The sequence below is a fragment of the Anomaloglossus baeobatrachus genome, chromosome 1 (assembly GCF_048569485.1).
Source record: "Anomaloglossus baeobatrachus isolate aAnoBae1 chromosome 1, aAnoBae1.hap1, whole genome shotgun sequence".
NCBI classification, from domain to species: domain Eukaryota; kingdom Metazoa; phylum Chordata; class Amphibia; order Anura; family Aromobatidae; genus Anomaloglossus; species Anomaloglossus baeobatrachus.
Genome location: NC_134353.1, coordinates 322,787,748 through 322,811,745, shown reverse-complemented (window position 1 = coordinate 322,811,745; position 23,998 = coordinate 322,787,748). Strand labels below are relative to the sequence as shown.

At 51.6% G+C, this 23,998-nt stretch overlaps 1 protein-coding gene across 1 annotated transcript in view; it reads right to left on the bottom strand.

The window, feature by feature from the left end:
* Positions 1-23,998, bottom strand: part of SDAD1 (SDA1 domain containing 1) — a 164,294-nt gene that overhangs the window by 20,291 nt on the left and 120,005 nt on the right. Inside the window, exons 15-18 of the mRNA XM_075337456.1 lie at positions 23,381-23,478; positions 22,479-22,555; positions 14,922-15,051; positions 14,751-14,842 (exon numbers count right to left, since the gene is read on the bottom strand). Coding sequence (XP_075193571.1) covers positions 14,751-14,842; positions 14,922-15,051; positions 22,479-22,555; positions 23,381-23,478 — 397 coding nt within the window. The remainder of the gene's footprint in view (positions 1-14,750; positions 14,843-14,921; positions 15,052-22,478; positions 22,556-23,380; positions 23,479-23,998) is intronic.

The following is a 23,998-nucleotide window of genomic DNA, read 5'->3' as shown; positions in this document are numbered from 1 at the left end:
TAAGGCGTCTGCCGCTAGAGCTCTTTGATCGCGAGACCGCGCCATGAATGTCGGGACCTTGTTGTTGTGCCGAGACGCCATTAAGTCGACGTCCGGCACCCCCCAGCGGCGACATATTTCCTGAAACACGTCCGGGTGAAGGGACCATTCCCCTGCGTCCATACCCTGGCGACTGAGGAAGTCTGCTTCCCAGTTTTCCACGCCCGGGATGTGAACCGCGGATATGGTGGATGCTCTGTCCTCCACCCACATCAGAATCCGCCGAACTTCCTGGAAGGCTTGCCGACTGCGTGTCCCTCCTTGGTGGTTGATGTATGCCACCGCTGTGGAGTTGTCCGACTGAATTCGGATTTGCTTTCCTTCCAGCCAGTGCTGGAATGCCAGTAGGGCAAGATACACTGCCCTGATTTCCAGAACATTGATCTGAAGGGTGGACTCCTGCTGAGTCCACGTCCCCTGAGCCCTGTGGTGGAGAAAAACTGCTCCCCACCCTGACAGACTCGCGTCTGTTGTGACCACTGCCCAGGATGGGGGTAGGAAGGATCTTCCCTGTGATAATGAGGTGGGAAGAAGCCACCACTGCAGAGAGTCCTTGGCCGTCTGGGAAAGGGAGACTTCCTTGTCCAGGGATGTTGACTTCCCGTCCCATTGGCGGAGAATGTCCCACTGAAGTGGGCGCAGATGAAACTGCGCAAACGGGACTGCCTCCATTGCCGCCACCATCTTCCCTAGGAAGTGCATGAGGCGCCTTAAGGGGTGCGACTGACTTTGAAGGAGAGCCTGCACCCCAGCCTGTAGTGACCGCTGCTTGTCCAGCGGAAGCTTCACTATCGCTGAGAGAGTATGAAACTCCATGCCAAGATACGTTAGTGATTGGGTCGGTGACAGATTCGATTTTGAGAAGTTGATGATCCACCTGAACGTCTGGAGAGTCTCCAGCGCAACATTCAGGCTGAGTTGGCATGCCTCTTGAGAGGGTGCTTTGACAAGTAGATCGTCCAAGTAAGGGATCACTGAGTGTCCCTGAGAGTGCAAGACTGCTACCACTGCCGCCATGACCTTGGTGAAAACCCGTGGGGCTGTCGCCAGACCAAATGGCAGAGCTACGAACTGAAGATGGTCGTCTCCTATCACGAAGCGTAGAAAGCGTTGTTGCTCTGTAGCAATCGGCACGTGGAGATAAGCATCTTTGATGTCTATTGATGCAAGGAAATCTCCTTGAGACATTGAGGCAATGACTGAGCGGAGGGATTCCATCCGGAACCGCCTGGCGTTCACATGCTTGTTGAGCAGTTTTAGGTCCAGAACAGGACGGAATGAGCCGTCCTTTTTTGGCACCACAAAGAGATTGGAGTAAAAACCTTGCCCTTGTTCCCGAAGAGGAACAGGGACCACCACTCCTTCTGCTCTTAGAGAATCCACCGCCTGCAGAAGGGCATCTGCTCGGTCGGGATGTGGGGAAGTTCTGAAGAACCGAGGCGGAGGACGAGAACTGAACTCTATCCTGTACCCGTGAGACAAAATGTCTGTTACCCACCGGTCCTTGACCTGTGGCAGCCAAATGTCGCAAAAGCGGGAGAGCCTGCCACCGACCGAGGATGCGGAGGGAGGAGGCCGAAAGTCATGAGGCAGCCGCCTTGGAAGCGGTACCTCCGGTTGCTTTCTTGGGGCGTGAGTGAGCCCGCCATGAATCAGAGCTCCTTTGCTCTTTCTGAGTCCCTTTGGACGAGGAGAATTGGGGCTTGCCCGAGCCTCGAAAGGACCGAAACTTCGACTGCCACTTCCTCTGTTGAGGTTTGCTTGATCTGGGCTGGGGTAAGGAAGAGTCCTTACCCTTGGACTGTTTAATGATTTCAGCCAATTGCTCACCAAACAGTCTGTCTCCAGATAATGGCAAGCTGGTTAAACATTTTTTAGAAGCAGAATCTGCTTTCCATTCTTTTAACCACAAGGCTCTGCGCAAAACCACAGAGTTGGCGGACGCCATTGAGGTACGGCTCGTAGAGTCCAGTACCGCATTGATAGCGTAGGTCGCAAACGCAGACATTTGCGTAGTTAAGGACGCCACTTGCGGCACTGCTGGACGTATGAGAGAGTCCACCTGTGCCAGACCAGCTGAAATAGCTTGGAGCGCCCACACGGCCGCGAATGCTGGAGCAAACGACGCGCCGATAGCTTCATAGACAGATTTCAACCAAAGGTCCATCTGTCTGTCATTGGCATCTTTAAGTGAAGCCCCATCCTCCACTGCAACTATGGATCTAGCTGCAAGCCTGGATATTGGGGGATCCACCTTTGGACACTGGGTCCAGCGTTTGACCACGTCAGGGGGAAAGGGATAACGTGTATCCTTAAGACGTTTGGAGAAACGCTTGTCTGGATAAGCATGGTGTTTCTGGACTGATTCTCTGAAGTCAGAGTGGTCCAGAAAAGTACTCAATTTACGCTTGGGATACCGGAAATGGAATTTCTCCTGCTGGGCAGCTGCCTCCTCTGCTGAAGGGGCTGGGGGAGAAATATCCAACAGCCTATTGATGGCCGCTATAAGGTCATTTACCATGGCGTCACCATCAGGCGTATCCAGATTGAGTGCGGTCTCAGGACTAGACTCCTGATCACCCACCTCTGTCTCATCATATAGAGACCCTTCTCGCTGAGACCCTGACCAGCGTGATGACGTGGAGGGTCTCTCCCAGCGAGCTCGCTTAGGCTGCCTGGGACTGTCATCCGAGTCAGAGCCTTCAGCCTGTGATGCTTGGGACCCCCTTGAAGTACGGATTGGTTCCAACTGAGGGGGACCGGGGAGCATAGACACAGCAGTGTCCATGGTCTGAGCAACTGGCCTGGACTGCAAGGTCTCGAGGATTTTTGTCATAGTCACAGACATTTTATCAGCAAAGACTGCAAATTCTGTCCCCGTCACCGGGGCAGGGTTCACAGGCGTCTCTGCCTGGGCCACTACCACCATAGACTCTGGCTGACGAAGTGCCACCGGGACCGAACATTGCACACAATGGGAGTCGTTGGAGCCTGCCGGTAGATTAGCCCCACATGCTGTACAAGCAGTGTATACAGCCTGTGCCTTGGCACCCTTGCGTTTTGTGGATGACATGTTGTTGTCTCCTCAGAGCAATATAGGGTATAAAGCCAAGAAGCGACCGTACAGTGCAGTATATATATATATATATATCTGGTACAGGAAAAAGTACACCAAATAACACTGTGGCACTAGTGGGGCCAGCACTAATGTGCTGCTTACCGCCCGCTTAACGCGGGTGTGTGGTCGCCAGAAATCCCTAGTCTGGGTCTCCCAGAGCCTGTGTCCGTTCTCCAGCCAGACTGCATACAGGAATGGCTGCCGGCGTCCTGTGGAGGAGGGGCGGGCCCTGGGCGTGCTCAGACAAAAAGCAGGAAACCTGCGTCCCACTGTGCCCAGTGAGAGGGCTGGAGCATGTAAATAAGGCTCCAGCCCTCGGCGCTGACGATTGCACAGCGTCTGTCCCCTTCCCTGATTGACAGGGTGGGGGCGGGAACGAAGCGGAGCTAGGCCGCAAAAGCCGGGGACTCGATTTATAAGCGCCGCCGTCGTAAAAGCACGGTCGGCGCTAAGTCCCCGGCGCACTACAAGTCCCAGCCGCGCCGCCGCTCCCGGAGCGGCCGGCGCGGTAGTTCCCAACACATAAAGTCACTCAGCTAAGCTGCAGTGACTCAAACCCCAGCGCGCAGCGCTACTGTCCCCGGCGCACTAGCACACCCAGCAAGTCTGGAGTGTGCGCGGCCTGTCCATACGGGGACACAGAGTACCTGAATGTTGCAGGGCCTTGTCCCTGAACGGTACCCAGCTCCGTATCCAGCAGGTTCTCTGGGTCTGTGGATGGAGCCCGGCCTCAGGGTTTGGGGGCCGGTAAGATCCCACTTCCTCAGAGCCCCTCAGGGGGATGGGGAAGGAAAACAGCATGTGGGCTCCAGCCTCCGTACCCGCAATGGGTACCTCAACCTTACAAACCGCAAGTGGGGTGAGAAGGGAGCATGCTGGGGGCCCTATATGGGCTCTCTTTTCTTCCATCCGATATAGTCAGCAGCTACTGCTGACTAAACAGTGGAGCTATGCGTGGATGTCTGACCTCCTTCGCACAAAGCTTGAAAACTGAGCAGCCCGTGATCCCACGGGGGGTGTATAGCCAGAAGGGGAGGGGCCTTACACTTTTTAGTGTAATGCTTTGTGTGGCCTCCGGAGGCAGTGCTATACACCCAATCGTCTGGGTCTCCCAATGGAGCGCCGAAGAAAAAGAGTTTATAAAGAGGTACCTTTTTGGCTTCTGATTCTCTAAATGTGTCACGGGGGCGGGCAGCCTGATGGCCGTTATTCTGCCCCCTGGTCCTGTATGCCGCCCCCATCGCTGATTTCCATACTTTTGGACGCCGCCCACTGCTCCAGCCATCCCCGCGCATGCCCAGTGCCAGTCTCACGGGACTGAGCACTGTGACTGCTGGTGACGTGTGCGCAGGCAAGTGATTATGGGCGGGACTGTGACTGTTATCAGCAAGTACCCGCCCATAATCTCGTGAGCGCGCAAACCTCTCCAGCGTCACACTGTGCTCAGTGTAGGTGCTAGACTGTATGGGCTGCTTCCAGGGATGACGTCCCTTTGTCACGTGATAGGGGCGTGTTCAAAATACTATCACGTGACAAAGGGGCCTGCAGAGGGGGAATCTGTTAGGTTTTAGGGGAAATTTCTGCTGACAGGTTCCCTTTAAGGCCGGATCCGTCACACTCCAGTACAGTGCAATGGCATAGCGGCAAGCGCCGGTCACATACTGTCATGTGACCGGAGGTTGCCGCGATGCCATTGTACTGTATTGCACTGTACTGGAGTGTGACAGATCCGGCAAAGCGGTGAAATGCCGACGTGTGAAACCGGTCTAATGCATCAGTAATAAAAATGAAAACAGACAAATGTAATGTCAAAATGCTACTGTGAATTGCATTTTAGAAACTGAAAATAAGTAATCAAATAAATTGGTCTGTCCTTAACATTATAAAAATAAACCTGCGTTACGAGTGTGAAAATGGCCTAAATATTGTTACCCAGACAAACCAGATAAAAGTGAAGTTCACATGTTAGATACGTTCTTCAGAGGAAACGCCTTTAAAGATCACTCATGTTACTTATGCTTTCATAGAGGCATGAATAAATAAGTCTAAAGCAGCTGTCCAGGTGAAAACAAGTCATCACATCCTACAGATTGATGATAACTTAATAATTGGTTGGGGTCAAACTGCTGATGCCTACAAAGATTGGCAAACAAGGAATTTTTATCCCAGTTACAAAATAGAGAGAGACAGGATGGATGCTGGACCACTACTCCATTCATTCTCTATGAAAGTGCGGGAAAAAGCAGAGCGCAGTGACTGGTAACCCCATTGGGAATGAGCGGTGGTCAAGCACGTGCACGGCTGCTCTATTCCAATGGGTATACATGGATTCTGTTCTGCTGATTGGTGCGGGTCTCAGCAATCACATCCCATGGATAGGCGAACTCTGGTTTTCACTGGATAACACCTTTAAAGTGAATCTCCACAATTTGTCACCCTGGTCTTAGTTTCAATTTTTTTTTATATCTAATTACTTATCAATTAATCCACCCATCAATCAATCCAGATCCATCCATCTATCTATCTATCTATCTTTATCCTTCTACAACTTGTCTACTTTTAGAAAAGCTTTCAAAGCTCCAATTCCTCCACAGATAAAAAAATATATGTCTGCCAATGCTGGTTTAAAGGGACAAGTAGAATGGTTGTCTGGTTTACTCAGGATAAGAGATTCTTGCATAAGCGTACAGTAAAAATGTAGAATTTTTTTATATTCAATAAGTATTGCATAAAACATCAGACAATAGTAGGATTTTTGTGTACTCACCGTAAAATCTCTTTCTCTGAGTCTTCATTGGGGGACACAGGACCATGGGTTATGCTGCTGTCACTAGGAGGCTGACACTAAGTAAACATAAAAAAGTTAGCTCCTCCCTAGCAGTATACACCCCGAGCCGGAGGCGGGCTCAGATCAGTTGGTGCACAAGCAGTAGGAGGAGTACCAGAATCACCATACATAAACACAAGTTGTAACTAAAACAATGCAGCAGTGCAAACAAGAGGTCTATGAACATAAGACCGCTGAAAAAATAGCAGGCAAATGCAATTGAATCAACCAAAAAACCAAGCAGGGTGGGTGCTGTGTCCCCCAATGAAGACTCAGAGAAAGAGATTTTACGGTGAGTACACAAAAATCCTACTTTCTCTATCGTTTCATTGGGGGACACAGGACCATGGGACGTCCAAAAGCAGTCCCTGGGTGGGAATACCGAAAAACCCGCAGAGGAAGAAAAACAACAACCTCCCTCGGCGGGCTTGCACTATAATTGAATGCTGCCACCCTATTACAGGTGTGCAACTGCTGCCTGCAAGACCTTTCTCCCAAAAATAGCATCTGCCGATGCTTGGGTGTGAACCTGGTAGAACCTAGTAAAGGTGTGCAGGCTAGACCAGGTGGCGGCCTTGCAGACCTGGTCGGCCGACGCCTGATGCCTAATCGCCCAAGAGGCTCCCACTGCGCGGGTAGAGTGCGCCTTTACCCCCCGCGGCGGAGACTTGTCCCGAATCCGATAGGCCTCTGATATGGCGGAACGGATCCATCTGGCAATTGTGGCCTTGGATGCCGATTCACCCTTCTTGGGACCAGAAGGAAGAACAAACAGACCATCTGACTTACGGAACGGCGCGGTTCTGGAGACATAAATTCTAAGTGCACGCACTAGGTCCAGGGTGTGCAAGGACCTCTCCAAGCTGTGAGAGGGGCCAGGACAGAAGGACGATTTCCTCGTTAAGATGGAACGGGGAGACCACCTTTGGGAGAAAAGCGGGATCTGGCCGGAGAACCGCTTTGTCCTGGTGAAAAATCAAAAAGGGGGAACGACAAGAGAGAGCTGCCAGCTCTGACGTCCTGCGAATAGAAGTGATGGCAACAAGAAACACCACCTTCCAAGACAGGTGAGAAAGGGAAGATTCTCGCAAGGGCTCGAATGGGGAGCCCTGAAGTGACCCTAGGACTAGATTAAGGTCCCACGGTTCTAGAGGCCGACGGTACGGCGGTGCCAGGTGGGCCACTCCCTGGATGAAGGTTTTAACCTGTGAACGAGCGGCCAGTGGCTTCTGAAACAGGATTGATAACGCCGATATCTGGCCTTTTAGTGTTGCGAGCGAGAGACCCGCATCTAGGCCTGACTGCAAGAATGCCAATAGGGAAGGAAGGGAGAAGGCGAGAGGAGAAGAAATATTCTGCTCTTCACACCACCTGAAGAAAACCTTCCACGTGCGGTGGTAAATCTTTGATGAAGATGGCTTCCTGGCCCCAATCATTGTCTGAATCACTCTTGAGGAAAAACCAGCCTTAGCTAGAACCCAGGATTCAATGGCCAGGCCGTCAAATTTAGGACCTGTGAGTTCTGATGGAAGAGAGGCCCCTGCTGCAGGAGATCTGGACGGTCTGGAAGGCGCCACGGAGCGTCTGCGATGAGCTGAGTTAGTTCCGCGAACCATGCTCGCCTGGGCCAGTCCGGAGCCACTAGGATGACCGGTATCCCTTCCGCCTTGATCTTCTTGAGGACCCTCGGAATTAGAGGGAGCGGAGGGAAGATGTACGGGAGACTGAACTGGCTCCATGACAGGGTGAGGGCGTCGACTCCTAAAGCCAAGCGGTTGCGGCACCGCGCTACAAAGTGCGGAACCTGACGGTTGAACCGGGAGGCCATTAGGTCCACATCCGGAACTCCCCATCTGTCGCAGATCTGGTTGAAGACTTCCCGGTTGAGGGACCATTCTCCGGAGGCGAGGCCTTCCCTGCTGAGGAAGTCCGCCGCCCAATTGTCCACGCCTGGGATGTGTACCGCTGAGATCAGTGAGTGATGACACTCGGCCCAGTGCAAGATCTTCTTGACTTCTCGCATCGCCCCGACACTTCTTGTGCCGCCTTGGTGGTTGATGTACGCCACCGCCGTCGCATTGTCCGACTGGATCCTGACCGGGCAACCCTGTACTAGGTGCCGAAACTGCTGCAAGGCTAGCCGGATGGCTCTTATCTCCAAAATGTTGATCTGGAGGCAACTCTCTCTCGGTGACCATCGGCCCTGCGCTGTGTGATGTCGAAACACTGCTCCCCAGCCCTGGAGACTGGCGTCGGTGGTCACTATCTTCCAGTGGAGCGGGAGCGTTGATTGAGCCACCAACGGAGGGAGTGGCGGGTCTCCGGCGAAAGATGAAACCTGCGGTCCAAAGAAAACGGAGATCTGTCCCACTTCTTCAGCAAGGCCAGCTGGAGGGGCCGGAGATGGAACTGTGCAAAGCGTACCGCTTCCATCGCCGCCACCATACGACCGAGGACTCGCATGCCGAACCTGATGGACACTTGGCGCTGACGCCGGAGAGCGCGGAGTCCTCATTGTAGGGAGGAGATCTTCTCCTGTGTGAGGAAAACTCGCCCTTGGATGGTATCGAATACCATTCCTAAAAAGGTGATCCGACGGGCCGGGATCAGAGAGGACTTCTTCCGATTTATCAGCCACCCTAACCGTGAAAGGGTGTCGATCGTGACTTGAACCCCAAGACGACAGTCCTCGAAGGAAGAGCCCTTTATCAACATATCGTCCAAGTACGGGATGACCATGACACCCCTGGCATGCAGGACGGACATGGCAGCAGCCATGATCTTTGTAAAGACCCTGGGTGCGGATGCGAGGCCGAAGGGAAGAGCCGTGAACTGGAAGTGATCTTCCGCTATCGCAAAACGGAGGAACTGTTGGTGAGAGGTGGCTATCGGGACGTGAAGATGGGCGTCTTGAATATCCAGCGATGCCAGGAATTCGCCTACCTCCATGGACGCGATGACGGACCGGAGTGACTCCATTCGAAACGGCCGAGGTCTCACCGACCTGTTCAGAAGCTTTAGGTCGAGGACGGGACGGACAGAGCTGTCCTTTTTGGGGACCACGAAAAGGTTGGAATAGAACCCCTTGAAACGCTCTGCGGGAGGGACTGGTACCACGACTCCGGTTCGGAGGAGGGAGTCTATGGAGTGAAAGAACGCGCGAGCCCGCGCGGTAGACTCGGGAGGGCGAGATAGGAAAAAACGTCTCGGTGGCTTTGCTTCGAATTCTATTTTGTAGCCTGATGTGATGATCTCTCTGACCCAGGCATCGGCGGTCAGGGGGATCCACACATGCTGAAAACGAGACAGGCGCCCTCCCACAAGTCTGGCGCTGTTGCGCGCCGACCGCGAGTCACTTGGAGGAACGACGGCGGTAACCAGAAGAGGATCTCGTGGACTGGCGGGGGCGTGAACGCCAGGCGGGATTGGTCTTGAATGACGGGGTCTTCCTGTCTCTCGGAGGAGAGCGGCTTTTCCGCGGCTGGGGATTGGAGCTGAAGCTGCGAAAGGGCCGGAAACGAGCGGTGGGGCGCCGATTCTGGAAGCGCTTGGGGCGCAATTGGGGGAGAGATGTACTCTTTCCTCCCGTTGCATCAGAGATCAGCTGGTCCAGCCTATCTCCGAAGAGACGCTCCCCTAGGAAGGGCAGGGAAGTTAGTGACTTCTTAGAGGCCGCATCCGCGTTCCAGGACCGGAGCCAAAGGGCTCGACGGATGGCCACATTGTTGCTGGCGGCCTGGGTCGCGCAACTTGCAGACGCCAGGGCTGCATTGAGCAAGTACTCACCCGCGAGGGAAATCTGCGAGGCGATGGGAACCAGGTCCGGATTGGCAGGAATGGCGCGGAGACCGCAGCGTAGCGTGTCCGCCCAGGACATCAGGGCCTTCGCAACCCAAACCGAGGCGAAGGCCGGAGAGAGGGATGAGCCCGCTGCCTCGAAGGCGGAACGGGCCAACCTGTCAATAGTACGGTCCGTAGGGTCTTTGAGAGACGTACCGTTAGTGAGTGGAAGGACTGTGTGAGAAGACAGGCGGGAGATTGGAGGGTCGACCACAGGGGAACCTGCCCAATCCTTTCGAAGACCCTCAGGAAAGGGATAATGCAAATCGATGGACTTACCGCTGGTAAATACCCTGTCCGGCTGTTGCCTGTGGCTGCGCAGTAACTCAGCGAATTCTGGATGTCCGCTGAATGTGTTCTGGGCCCGCTTCACCCGCTTAAAGGAGACCTGGGTGCTCTGGGAGGAGATTGGGTCCACCTGTACCTTCAAGGTCTGGTTTACTGCTTCTATCAGGCTATTTACCATGTGCCGAATATCGGCCGCCTGCTCTGAGTCCTGCAGGGGTACCGCATCGGAATCATCCTCGGAGCAGTCAGAAGCCTCCCTGGAGGACTGACGGTCTGGACCTGGGGATGAAGGTGAAACCTGGGAAGAGTCTGAGGACGAGACCTGGCGGGTCCGTTTCTGAGCAGCAGAGGAGGACCCTGCAACGGGGCTCACCTGCTCCGGAGGCAATTGCGCCGGGTCTGCGGGAATCTGGGCGAGCGTCGGCAGCAGGCGTAGAGCTTGCGCGATGGTCCGAGAAGCCTCAGAGAGGGAATCTACGGACTGGGACAGGGACGCTAGCCAGTCGGGGGGGGGGGGGGGGCGGGACGCAGGGCCCTGCAGCATATGGCGCTGTGGCGTCTGCGGTATCAGAAACGTCGGCCGCGGAGTCCTGCGGAGGCTGCGCGTCTGTAGAACAGACGGAGCATAGTGGGGCGTCCTGACCCTGGGAAAATTTGGAGCTGCAGGAGGAGCATGCAAAAAATAGTGCAAAGGGGGCCTGCTTGGATTGGGTGGGCTTAGCCTTAGGCATGGTGCAAACAGGTACTCTCCCTGGTGGCTGCTAGGAAGGAGACAGGAGAGGGTTAACTCGTCCCTAAACTCAGAGAATGCTACCTAGTGAGGGCTACTCCTTAAGAGCAGAGCTTACCCAGGTCCTGCGTGCTGCCCACCAGTCCAGAAGTGGAGTCCAGGAATGAGCTGGCCAGAAAAATCAGAACGCCGGCGCGCTGCAGCCTCAGGGGACCAGAGGCAGGCAAAAATGGCGAGGGGACGCTGGAGGAGGCTGGGGGAGGAGCAGGATTCCGGCGCGAAAAAACCGGAGGATTCACAGCCCCCACCATCAGCCAGGAGGCAGAGCAGTGGGAGGTGCAGAGGGAGACGACCGGCGGCCAATAGCGCTGCAGCGGGGGCGTGGCTAGGACGCAGGAGCGACTAGGCCGAGACCGGGGACTAAATTTATGGAGAGGGCCGGGGGAAAGAGCAGGGAAGTCGGTCCTACCTGCAATCGGCGGCGCCGGCTCAGCGATGGATGCAGTGCAGGCAGGGCTCCCTGGCCCTGCCTGTGAACAGCGCTGCTCGTCCAGGAAGGCTCCGGGGGAGAGCGTGCTGAAGGCAGGGTAGTGGACATCATGATGGGGGTAGACAGCCCCCTCCAGGAGAATGCAGCGTGACAGGGCCCCATCTATCACACACGCTGCGTAGGATCCATCCCTGCTGTACTCCCCTGTACGCCCTTTGGGGTGATACCTCAGGGCGAATCAGGGGTGCCCACAAAACAACCTGCCCACACGCGCACCCCCGGGAGTGGTACCACGGGGATGGGCGGGGTAGAGGGTCCCGAAGTCTCAAGCCCCTGCGACCCTGGGGAGCGGTACCCACGGGGCTGCGGAGAATGAGTGAAGCGAATACCTGCAGAGAAGAAGACGACAGGTATGAGAGCGATGAGCGGCGCAGAAATAAAAGAAAAAAGCGCAAAAACATACATGGCTGAGGGGGGCCGAGACGGCCCACATCAGCCTCCTACGACACTAAGCTAAAAACTGATCTGAGCCCGCCTCCGGCTCGGGGTGTATACTGCTAGGGAGGAGCTAACTTTTTTATGTTTACTTAGTGTCAGCCTCCTAGTGACAGCAGCATAACCCATGGTCCCGTGTCCCCCAATGAAACGATAGAGAAACTACAATTTCCAACACAGTATCAAACATGAAAGAATTCTATCCAGCAGCTCTGCAGCACAGTATCACACATAAAAGGATAAGATACAGTGTCTCTGCAGCACAATGTTACAAAGCAGACACTTTTACACATTATAGGCTTAGATACATCAGCTCAACGGATCAGTGACCCACAACATACTGTGCTGCTTAGAAACTGTACCCAAGTATCACACAGAAAAGACTTCAGCATACACTATAACAACACAGAGATTTTCGCCATCTTCGCTGACTATCATGGCGGCGTCAGGTTCTGTTCAGACTACTAAATCTGACACTCTGCCTGATAACGGCTTTGAGGTCTGTAATCAGAGCAAGCTTACTCGGGCATCGACCAACAGATTGGTAGTTCATAGGCAGGCTTGAAAGAGTTATTCCCTACTGCTCTGCTGGTAAGTCATCTTTGATCACATATTATGGGGGAGCCAACGACATCTGCTCTCCTCCTATATATACTGGCTGGACATTAGTGGAAGGTGTAGTTTGTTAATCTTAGTTGGTCTGGGGAGGTGTGGTGATCCAGGCTATCTGATGTGATATCTGTTGCTCTGAGGTTGTGGAGTTTACCCTTGTTGCCTTTTTGGTTGCTACCCTCCTTTTCTTGTTTTTCTTCTGAGTCTCTCTGTCTATTCCGGTGTGTGGGCAGTATGTCAGTTTTGGTTTTCCCTTGGCTGTCCTTATCTGTTTATCATCTCACTCCTGTCCTGTACTTCCCTGGGGGGAGGAGGGTATTAGAGTAGTATTTCTCAGAGTATAGAAAGACACAAGACTCCTGCGTCTCTACCATTAGGAGTAATCCAGAGGTGAGGGATAGCCTAGGGTCCCCTAGTGTTTCATGAAGTAACATCATGACAATATGAAAGGCTTAGGCCTACTTCACTTTCATTAAATACTCCCTATAATGAGCAATGTTTCTGCAGTACTTTATAAATGCCTAAAAAAAAGGGATACAGATGGAATCCAGGAAAGTGGAAGTCTCAATAATGAGGTAGATGTCACTTTGGATTGCATCCAGCCTCAAAATAAAAAGGTGTTATTTTTAATTGAGGTAGATTAAAGCTTTATGTCCATCTAAAGAAGATGGACACCATTGGAGTGAAGGCCAGACAAAGATTCTTTCTTACTTTCCACGGCTTCTGCTGGCGGTTCTATTTGAATCCTGTTTTTTTTAGATTTGGATGGACCTCCCAACCCTTGACTCAGTGCTTAGTTTAGAGCACTGTATGAAAGTGAGCCTAGTCTTAGATACACTGGATAATTAGTACTGTCTACACTATCAGGAGCTCAGATATTCTTGCAGTATCAAATAACATAGCTAGATAAAACCGATAAGTAGCCCTATCTGAATTACATGATTAGAAACAGTGGTGCATCAGCACAGTACAAGAGATTAAAAGGCTAAGGCTAGTTTCACACTTGCGTTGAATGGCATCCGTTGCATTGCGTGACGGATGCAACGAATGTGTTGCATATAGTGGCACAACAGATGCAACGGATGCTGCAAAACAACGGAATCTGTTTTGATTTTTTTTTTTTTTTTTTTACAGTTTAACCGGCGGCAGACTATTGTGAACGATCAGCTGAGCGCTCCCTGCAGCCGGCCGCCGGGTGATCAGCTGAGCGCTCCCTGCAGCCGGCCGCCGGGTGATCAGCTGAGCGCTCCCTGCAGCCGGCCACCGGGTGATCAGCTGAGCGCTCCCTGCAGCCGGCCGCCGGGTGATCAGCTGAGCGCTCCCTGCAGCCGGCCGCCGGGTGATCAGCTGAGCGCTGTCACTTGCCGGCCGCCGGGTGATCAGCTGAGCGCTCCCTGCAGCCGGCCGCCGGGTGATCAGCTGATCGCTCCCTGCAGCCGGCCGCCGGGTGATCAGCTGATCGCTCCCTGCAGCCGGCCGCCGGGTGATCAGCTGATCGCTCCCTGCAGCCGGCTGATCAGCTGAGCGCTGTCACTTGCCGGCGCCCGGGCATGCCGGCGGCCGGTCGCTCAGCTGAGCGCTGTCACTTGCCGACGGCCGGGCGCTCAGCTGAACGTTCAGCCACCACGAGCGAAAATAAAGTTTTTGATTTAAAAAAAAAGAGCATGCGCAGTGAAATCCAGAGGATTCCGCTGCTCAAAACAACGTTACATGCTGCGTTCCTCCTGCTGGGCAGAAGCAACGGAGCGTCGCCCAGCGGAAGCAACGCAGGTCCTTTTGGTACAATCCGTCAACCATACAAGTCTATGGGAAACAGCGGAATCCGTTAACGGATTCCGTTGTTTTCCAAAAGTGCGGATTGTAACGGAAGGAAAACAACGCAAGTGTGAAAGTACCCTTAGATAAATTAGCTCAGGTGACAGCTTCACATGCAGTAGGTTTGGATACACAAGATAAACAGCACAGCACTACACAACACACTTGGGTACAAAAGCTCAGCGCAGTATCATACAGGATAAACTTAGATACACTAACTGAATGGATAAATAGAATTGTCATGTCAAAACACTGCTGATAACCAACCTGGGATCTGGGGACCTGCCCTATTAGAACACATTGGAATCTGCCAACTCCAAGATGGCTGCTCCCATGATCTGTATTTAGGATGGCTCTCACAACTATAATGACTGTAATAACAGTCTTTACCCATGCAAAAGGTAATTTTGTTCCATGGATAGTTTGCTGACTCCTTACTGTAACAAAACTTTGTATATTAAAATTGGGAATAATTAAACCATGTTTCAATACTTACAACCTCCTTTTGTTCCTCATCAGATGAGTGATGGACATCAATCCACTCCCCATCTTCATCATCATCACTGAGGCTTGCGCTTTCCCAGCCATCTGAGAACATAACATATACTAAGTTATTACATGTTCAGTCAAAGGTTTCACAATTGTGTCATTTTGTGTCTTTAATTACCATCTTCCCCTGTTTCTTCTGTTTCTTTGTTTTCAACTTCCAATACCTCAGCTCCAGGAATATAGTCTTTTGCAACCAATTCTCCATATGCATGAATTTTTGCTTCTGTAGATGCTTCTGTTGGTTTACCCTAAGTAAATGTATTAAATTATTAAAATGTGTACCGAAATTATACTACACAAAATCTCACTTCTCATTCTTGTCCTCAGGGGACATGTAGGCTGTGGGCAGGCTGCTTCTACTAGGTGGTGGACAACAAGGCAAAAGTCATAACCCCTCCTCCTTAGGCTACATTCCGCCTGCAGACACTGGACTGTCAGATTTACCTTAGTGTAAGTAAAAGGCAGGTCTCTGCTCCTTGTTAATTTAGTTTATTTATTCTTTTCTCCCCACAAATGGAGGCAGTGATGATCACTAGGTGGGAAGAAGTGATGAAAAGAATGTAGACCAGGACATCCTAGTTCCTCTGCTTCGAACAAGCCATGGGATCACACACCATTCCTGGTTGCAAGCAGAGACCCACTCTACTACCCAGCCAGAATCGTATTCTGCTGCATGTTGTACCCACCATGGCTATAAAGGTAATGCAAACTTTATAGAATGCCACCATTTTTCCACTTTCATACATGGAGACATTTTGTTACACTCATTGGTCAGTGGATGAACTGTGTACCAAGAGAACATATGACTAAAAGCGGTTTTCCATTTTCAAGAGATTAACATATCTAAATTATATGCTGTAATGTACCTAAAATAGCAAACAGATATGGGACTACTACTTAGGATTTCTGGGGTGGGGTTAGCAAACTCTACCATTTTTAGCTCTCTTGGTTAGGAAACATCTCAGGTCTGCAAAACAGATTCTTTGGGCTACAAAAAAGAGAATTTTGTTTACTTACCGTAAATTCTTTTTCTTATAGTTCTGTATTGGGAGACCCAGACATTGGGTGTATAGCTTCTGCCTCCGGAGGACACACAAAGTACTACACTAAAAAGTGTAGCTCCTCCCTCTGAGCATATACACCCCCTGGATAACCAGATCTAGCCAGTTTAGTGCAAAAGCTGAAGGAGAATAGCCACCCACAAGTAAAGACAGAGCAAGAACCGGAACAACCGGAGACTCTGTCCACGACAACAGCCGGTGATAACATGCGGAACAAGAAACTGCCAACAGGCAACAGGGAGGGTGCTGGGTCTCCCAATACGGAACTATAAGAAAAAGAATTTACGGTAAGTAAACAAAATTCTCTTTCTTTATCGTTCCTATGGGAGACCCAGACATTGGGACGTCTCAAAGCAGTCCATGGGTGGGAATAAACAGAAAAACTAAGAAGTAGGCAGAGCCTAACTTCACAAATGGGCGACAGCCGCCTGAAGGATGCGTCTGCCCAAGCTCGCATCTGCCGAAGCATGAGCATGCACTTGGTAGTGCTTTGAAAAGGTATGCAGGCTAGTCCAAGTGGCAGCCTGACAGACTTGCTGAGCCGTAGCCTGGTGCCTGAAATCCCAAGAGGCACCGACAGCTCTGGTCGAGTGTGCCTTGATCCCCGGCGGGGGAGGCACCTGAGTACACTGGTAGGCATCGAAAATGGCAGACCTAACCCAACGAGCTAAGGTCGGCTTAGAAGCCGAGAGGCCCTTACGCCGACCTTTGGTTAGCACAAAAAGAGAGGTGCACCGCCTAAGAACAGCGGTGCGAGACACATAGATCCGGAGCGCCCGCACCAGATCCAGAGTATGCAACGCTTTTTCAAAGCGATGAACAGGAGCCGGACAAAAGGAAGGCAGGGAAATGTCCTGGTTAAGGTGGTAAGGAGAAACCACCTTAGGGAGAAAGTCCGGAGTCGGACGGAGAACCACCTTGTCTTGATGAAAAACCAAAAAAGGTGACTCCGAAGAGAGCACAGCCAAATCAGAGACTCTCCTGAGGGAAGTTATGGCCACTAGAAAGACTACTTTCTGTGAAAGACGAAACAAAGAAACCTCCCTAAGAGGCTCAAAGGGGGGTTTCTGCAAGGCCGTGAGGACCAAATTGAGGTCCCAGGGATCCAAGGGCCGCCGGTAAGGCGGAATGATGTGAGACGCGCCCTGCATGAAGGTGCGGACCTGAGCCAGCAGGGCGATACGCCGCTGGAACAGCACTGACAGAGCCGAGACTTGTCCCTTGAGGGAATTGAGGGATAGTCCTAGCTGCAGACCGGACTGTAGAAAGGACAGAAGGGTCGGCAAGGAAAAAGGCCAAGGAGCATGGCCGGAAGAGCGACACCAGGACAGGAAAATTCTCCAGGTCCTGTGATAGATTTTGGCCGAGGAAGACTTCCGAGCCATAGTGGAGATGTCTTCAGGAGGAATACCAGAAGCCGTCAAGATCCAGGACTCAAGAGCCACGCCGTCAATCTGAGAGCCGCAGAATTCTGGCGGAAAAACGGACCTTGTGAGAGAAGGTCTGGACGGTCCGGAAGATGCCACGGCACCTCTACGGACAGATGGAGCAGGTCTGGGTACCAAGCTCGCCTGGGCCACTCCGGAGCAATGAGGATGACCCGACGGCCCTCCATTCTGATCTTGCGCAGAACTCTGGGCAAGAGAGCTAGAGGGGGAAACACGTAGGACAGACGAAACTGGGACCAATCTTGAACCAGAGCGTCCGCTGCAAAGGCCTGAGGATCGTGGGAGCGAGCCACGTAAACCGGAACCTTGTTGTTGTGCCGGGATGCCATTAGATCCACTTCCGGAGTGCCCCACTTGCGGCAGATTGACCGAAACACTGCCGGATGCAGGGACCACTCGCCACTGTCCACGGTTTGACGGCTGAGATAATCTGCTTCCCAGTTTTCCACGCCTGGGATGTGGACTGCGGATATGGTGGACTTGGAGTCCTCCGTCCACTGAAAGATGCGTTGAACCTCCAGCATTGCCAGGCGGCTGCGTGTCCCGCCTTGGTGATTGATGTAGGCAACCGCTGTCGTGTTGTCTGACTGGACTCGGATGTGCTTGCCCGCCAACAGGTGGTGAAAGGCTAGGAGAGCTAGAAGCACAGCTCTGGTTTCCAGCACATTGATCGAGAGGGCTGACTCGGACGGAGTCCAAGTGCCCTGCGCTCTGTGGTGGAGACATACCGCTCCCCAGCCGGATAGACTGGCATCCGTGGTGAGGATCACCCAGGACGGGGCCAGGAAAGAGCGCCCCTGAGAGGGGCCGAAGCCACCACTGAAGGAAGCTCCTGGTCTGTGGCGACAGAGCCACTAGCCTGTGCAAGGAGGAAGTCCGCTTGTCCCAACAGCGGAGAATGTCCAGCTGCAGAGGACGCAGATGGAACTGGGCAAAGGGAACAGCCTCCATTGACGCCACCATCTGACCCAGCACCCGCATTAGGTGCCTGATGGAATGACGGCGGGGCCTCAGCAGAGAGCGCACCGCCAGATGGAGGGACTGCTGTTTGACTAAGGGCAGCTTCACAAGTGCCGGCAGAGTCTCGAACTGCATCCCTAGGTACGTGAGCCTCTGGGTCGGAGTCAGAGTGGATTTGGGCAGATTGACAAGCCACCCGAATTGGGTTAGAGTGGCGAGAGTGAGCGAGACACTCCACTGACAGTCTGCGCTGGATGAAGCCTTGACTAGGTGGTCGTCCAGGTAAGGAATCACTGCCAACCCCTGGAGGTACAGAACCGCAACCACTGCTGCCATGACCTTGGTGAATACTTGAGGAGCCGTGGCTAACCCGAAGGGGAGAGCCACGAATTGGAAATGTTCCTCTCTGATTGCAAAACGTAGCCAACGGTGGTGTGAAACTGCAATTGGCACATGCAGATAGGCATCTCTGATGTCGATGGATGCCAGGAAATCTCCTTGGGTCATTGAGGCAATGACTGATCGCAGAGACTCCATGCGAAAATGCCGCACCTGCCGCACATGCTTGTTGAGAAGCTTGAGATCCAGGAAGGGCCGGAAGGAACCGTCCTTTTTGGGAACGAGGAAGAGATTTGAGTAGAAGCCTCTGAACCGCTCCCGGGCGGGAACCGGTACAATTACTCCGTTGGCCTGCAAGGATGCCACGGCCTGAGAGAAGGTGGCGGCCTTGGAGCAGGGGGGAGTTGACAGAAAAAATCTGTTTGGCGGGCTGGAAGAGAATTCTATCCTGTAGCCGTGGGAGATGATATCCCGCACCCACTGATCGGAGACGTGTTGAAACCACACGTCGCCAAAGTGGGAGAGCCTGCCACCGACTAAGGACGTTGCTGGCACGGCCAGATAGTCAAGAGGAGGCTGCCTTAGTGGCAGCAGCTCCTGTGGTCTTCTGTGGACACGCCTTTGTGCGCCAGTTGGATTTTTGGTCCTTGGCTGAGTTAGTGGACGAGGCCGAGGGCTTAGAGGATGACCAGTTGGAGGAACGAAAGGAACGAAACCTCGACTGGTTCCTACCCTGGGCAGGTTTCCTGGTTTTAGTTTGTGGCATGGAAGTACTCTTCCCGCCAGTAGCTTCCTTAATAATTTCATCCAGTTGTTCACCGAATAGCCTGGATCCAGCAAAAGGGAGCCCAGCAAGGTACTTCTTTGAAGAAGCATCTGCCTTCCACTCTCGAAGCCACAAGATCCTGCGGATAGCGAGGAAATTAGCCGAAGCCACCGCAGTGCGGTGAGAAGCCTCCAGCATGGCAGACATGGCATAGGATGAAAAAGCTGAAGCTTGAGAAGTTAAGGCAACCATTTCGGGCATAGATTCCCTGGTGAGGGAATGCATCTCCTCTAGAGAAGCAGAGATGGCTTTGAGAGCCCACACTGCTGCAAAAGATGGGGAGAACGAGGCCCCTGCCGCCTCATATACAGATTTGGCCAGAAGGTCAACCTGGCGGTCAGTGGAATCCTTAAGGGAAGTGCAATCAGCCACTGATACAACGGTCCGGGCTGAGAGTCTACACACCGGAGGGTCTACCTTCGGTGAATGAGCCCACTCCTTGACCACCTCAGGTGGAAAGGGAAAACGGTCATCAGAACCACGCTTTGGGAAGCGTTTGTCAGGACAAGCCCTAGGCTTGGTCACAGTGGCCTGAAAACTGGAGTGGTTAAAGAACACACTCCTTGTCCTCTTAGGCAAGGTAAACTGGTGCTTTTCTGCCAGAGAGGGCTGCTCCTCTGAAACTGGCGGATTGAGGTCCAGTACAGAATTAATGGACGCAATCAAATCACTAACATCTAAGTCACTTTCGGACAGATCAATGGGGCACATGGAGGTAGCCTCCGAGCCCCCAGTAAAGGCATCCGCCTCGTCCTGCGAGTCAGCTCTTGAATCAGAGCCGCGGGACGAGGAAGGAGAGGGGACCCTGCGTCTCCTTTTAGGAGGACGGGGTCTGGGACCAGATGATGAATCCTCTGTGAGCTCCGCTGAGAGAGCCCTAGCAGCAGAGGCACCCTGTGAAGGGGGCTGATGCATGTTCAGCAAAGTCCGGGACAACTGTCCCATGGAGTCGGCAAAAGACTGGGAGATTGACCTAGAGAAGGATTCTACCCAAGCCGGGGGTTCAGCCACAGGAGTCGGAGCAGCCAGAGAGACCACTGGGGGGGCGATTCCAGGCTGAGGCATTGTCAGGGCAGAGCAGGCATCACAATGTGGATATGTGCTCGGTTCAGGCAGCACGAGCTTACATGCAGTGCATACTGAATATAGCTTTGGAGCCTTGCTCCTCGTCTGAGACATGCTGCTGAAGTGGGGGCTCTTGCCAGAGTGACCCCCAGAGAGTATATACGGAGACCCACAACCAGAGGCTGTGGATTACCAGACCGCTGGAGCGGTGTTGTGTGCCCTCCAGATCTCAAAGCCCGGACCCCCAAGCACCTCAGCAGGGATGCTGCAGCCAGTGCTGATTGCAGAGAAAACGCTGATAAAATGGCGCCGGAGCGAGGAGAGGGGGCGTGGCCAACCCTGAGAGCGGGATCTGGAGGGCCAAAGAGACTTACAGGGGAGGAGACATGTACTCAGTGAGGAGTGTCTCTCCCCTGTGCAGAACGGCCGCTGGGCGGAGCCACACTGTCCCTCTGCATGAATGACATGCGAGGGCAGTGAAACCGAAAGTAGGCCTCCGGCGAAGCCGGGGCCTAAATTTGAGCGGTGAGACCGGCGCGCAGGCACCATCGGCGCGGTTCTCAGGCGACAGCCAGAGAACCCGCCGGAAATGTCAAAAAAAACCACTCAGCACACTCTCCCCACATAATAAAAGTACAGGGACCCCCAGAACATAAACGTCTCAGGTACTTAGCGTGCTGAGACGCAGGGCCATGTCCCTGGGGATGAGTGCTCCGTCCAGCAGGATCCTGAAGGGCTGCGGATGGAGACCGGTCTCCTGCAAAGCATGGAGAACCGTGCTGGCTCCCACTTCAAGCCAGAGCCCGAGGGATGGTGAAGGAGCGCGGCATGCAAGGCTCCAGCCTTGGAATCAACCTTAACAACACCGCCGACACAGTGGGGTGAGAAGGGACATGCCGGGGGTCCAGACTTGGACCCGCTTTTCTTCAAAATCTTCCAAAAATGAAAAATCAGATGAGAATGCATGTGTGGATGTATGCCTCCTGAACACAAAGCAATGAACTGGCTAGATCTGGTTATCCAGGGGGTGTATATGCTCAGAGGGAGGAGCTACACTTTTTAGTGTAGTACTTTGTGTGTCCTCCGGAGGCAGAAGCTATACACCCAATGTCTGGGTCTCCCATAGGAACGATAAAGAAATAGTCGTTATTTCCTTAACCATAGAATACTTTCGATTGGATTTTTTCCTCCTCTAAGGAATTTGTAGTCCTCTGGAGGAAAGATTCAGATCACTTTGTTCACATTCTTACAGGGTCCACATGATGGATGGGTGAGTTTTCCCAATTGACATCTTGATTTGATTTTTTTTTGGGGTCCAACAGTTTTGAACAGTGGATTAGAATGTTTGTATTGCCTGCAAGAAGCAGAACTTATTTTTTCCTTCTGTGGATGATTTTATTGGTACAACCCAATTGGTCTGGATGACCAGCTTGAGGCTCTTTCCTCCAGTCTGCCATGCTGGTTTTCCCATAAATGGCCTTCATCTTGATAAAGGTTTCTTCCTGCCTGAAAGGTTTGGCTCGACAACTTTCAAATCCTCTGTAAAATGTATTTATTTTCTCCATTCAGAAGACCTTCCTAGTATCTAATGTCACATGAATTCATGTTTCCCAGCACAAGCTCCCTTCAAATATCTAATTTTTTTATAGGAGCACCAGTCTGACAGGAAGCAGTTCCTTATATCATCCCAACAAGAAGTCATAGTCCTCTCTTTACTGCCTGTGTGGAGGGATTCTTCTTAACTTCTTTCTGGAAAGTAGCCATTTTGATGGCTGGTTCTTTTATTTGAAAGGGTTTTTTTTTTCTGCTTGCTAAGATATGACAAACCTACCATCTAATTGCCTCCATTGTCCATCTACCTGAGCAAATTTCTCTCACTTCCATATGAGGGAATGTTTCCACCACATAGTAACAGATTATATAAAATCATGAAAACCTGTATGTATAAAACCTACCAAGTCAGAATTTTAACTCACCCGGAATTTCTTTTGTAACATTTGAGGATTTAATGTACGGAAGAGCTGGATCAGCGCCCTTGCAGACATTGACACATCTAATTTGGGACACAGGCGAAAAAAAAATCCAAAATTATAATAAGACATTTTCATTTGTACAAGCATCATTCAAAGAGCTCTTGAACCATCAACAATATATTTAAAAGTCATCAACATGCCTCCAGTCTAATGCTTCCAGAATTTTCCTGAGATGTAATCTTTGAAACTTCAGAACAGTGTAGCCAGCTGTGCTACACAGTTACCGTAACTCCATAGAACTTCTATGGGTATTAACTACATCTTTCAGTGATGTGTGTTGAGTACCAGTGGGTTCATCTACCAAGTCTTCCCAGAAATGATGTGAACGGATAAAAAAAAGCAAATCTCATCCCTAGTGATGAGTGAGCACTACTATGCTCGGTACTCGATAAGAGCAGTTGGATGCTTGAATGGGCACAACTTGAAGTCAATGGGGGACTTGCACCATTTTCCCAGGAAATCTTCCAGAAAAATGAACTGTGTCCCCAATTGACTTAAATTATTCTCGGGAGTTGGACTTGCGCCCATCCAAGCATCCAACTAATCTTAATAAGTACAGAGCACCAGAGCATTGTAGTGCTCAATCATCACTAGTTATCACAAAACGACTGACCTGGCAAAGCCTAGGTTTCGGTTCTCTAGCGCTTGGTCACAGCATTTATCAGTGGTAAAAATGGAATAAAGTAAGCCAAGAGGGGACAGTTACACTAAAGGATTGCTTGCCTATCCAGGAAGGATTAAATTTGGCATTTTATAAAAAAAAATAAAAAATAATGCACTGAAGATAGTGCTGTAGTTTTTTTAAAATCTATAAAACGTTTCATAGTTTTACAAATATTACTCACTTTTATCCTTGTGGGTCTTATACTGTGACAGATCCTGCAAGAGTTCTTCTTTCATTGCCAAAGGACAACGAGCAGTTATCTCTTTTATGGCATTTATTCTGGAAGGTCAAAAACGTAGGACAAGATTTAAGAGACAACAGGAAGGTACAAAGCAAGAGCCAACATCTCCTTTTGAGATATTGCTCCTCATCTTTGAGAAAATAGTAACAGTGTTTTGGCAGTGTACCAAATACAGGGACACAGACTTCAGCCAAATTATTCAATGTATCAATCTACATTCATCTAATAATGTGAGTTTCTGACATTGCCCCTACAAAGATAAAGTTGATTTGTATGCTGAAGACACCTTCATTTTCAAGACTTAAGGTGCTGTCCCACAAAGTACATTTTAATCAATGACCAAGTTCCTGCAGAGTCAGACACAGCCATTACACAGTACATACAGTTAGGTCCAGAAATATTTGGACAGTGACACAAGTTTTGTTATTTTAGCTGTTTACAAAAACATGTTCAGAAATACAATTATATATATAATATGGGCTGAAAGTGCACACTCCCAGCTGCAATATGAGAGTTTTCACATCCAAATCGGAGAAAGGGTTTAGGAATCATAGCTCT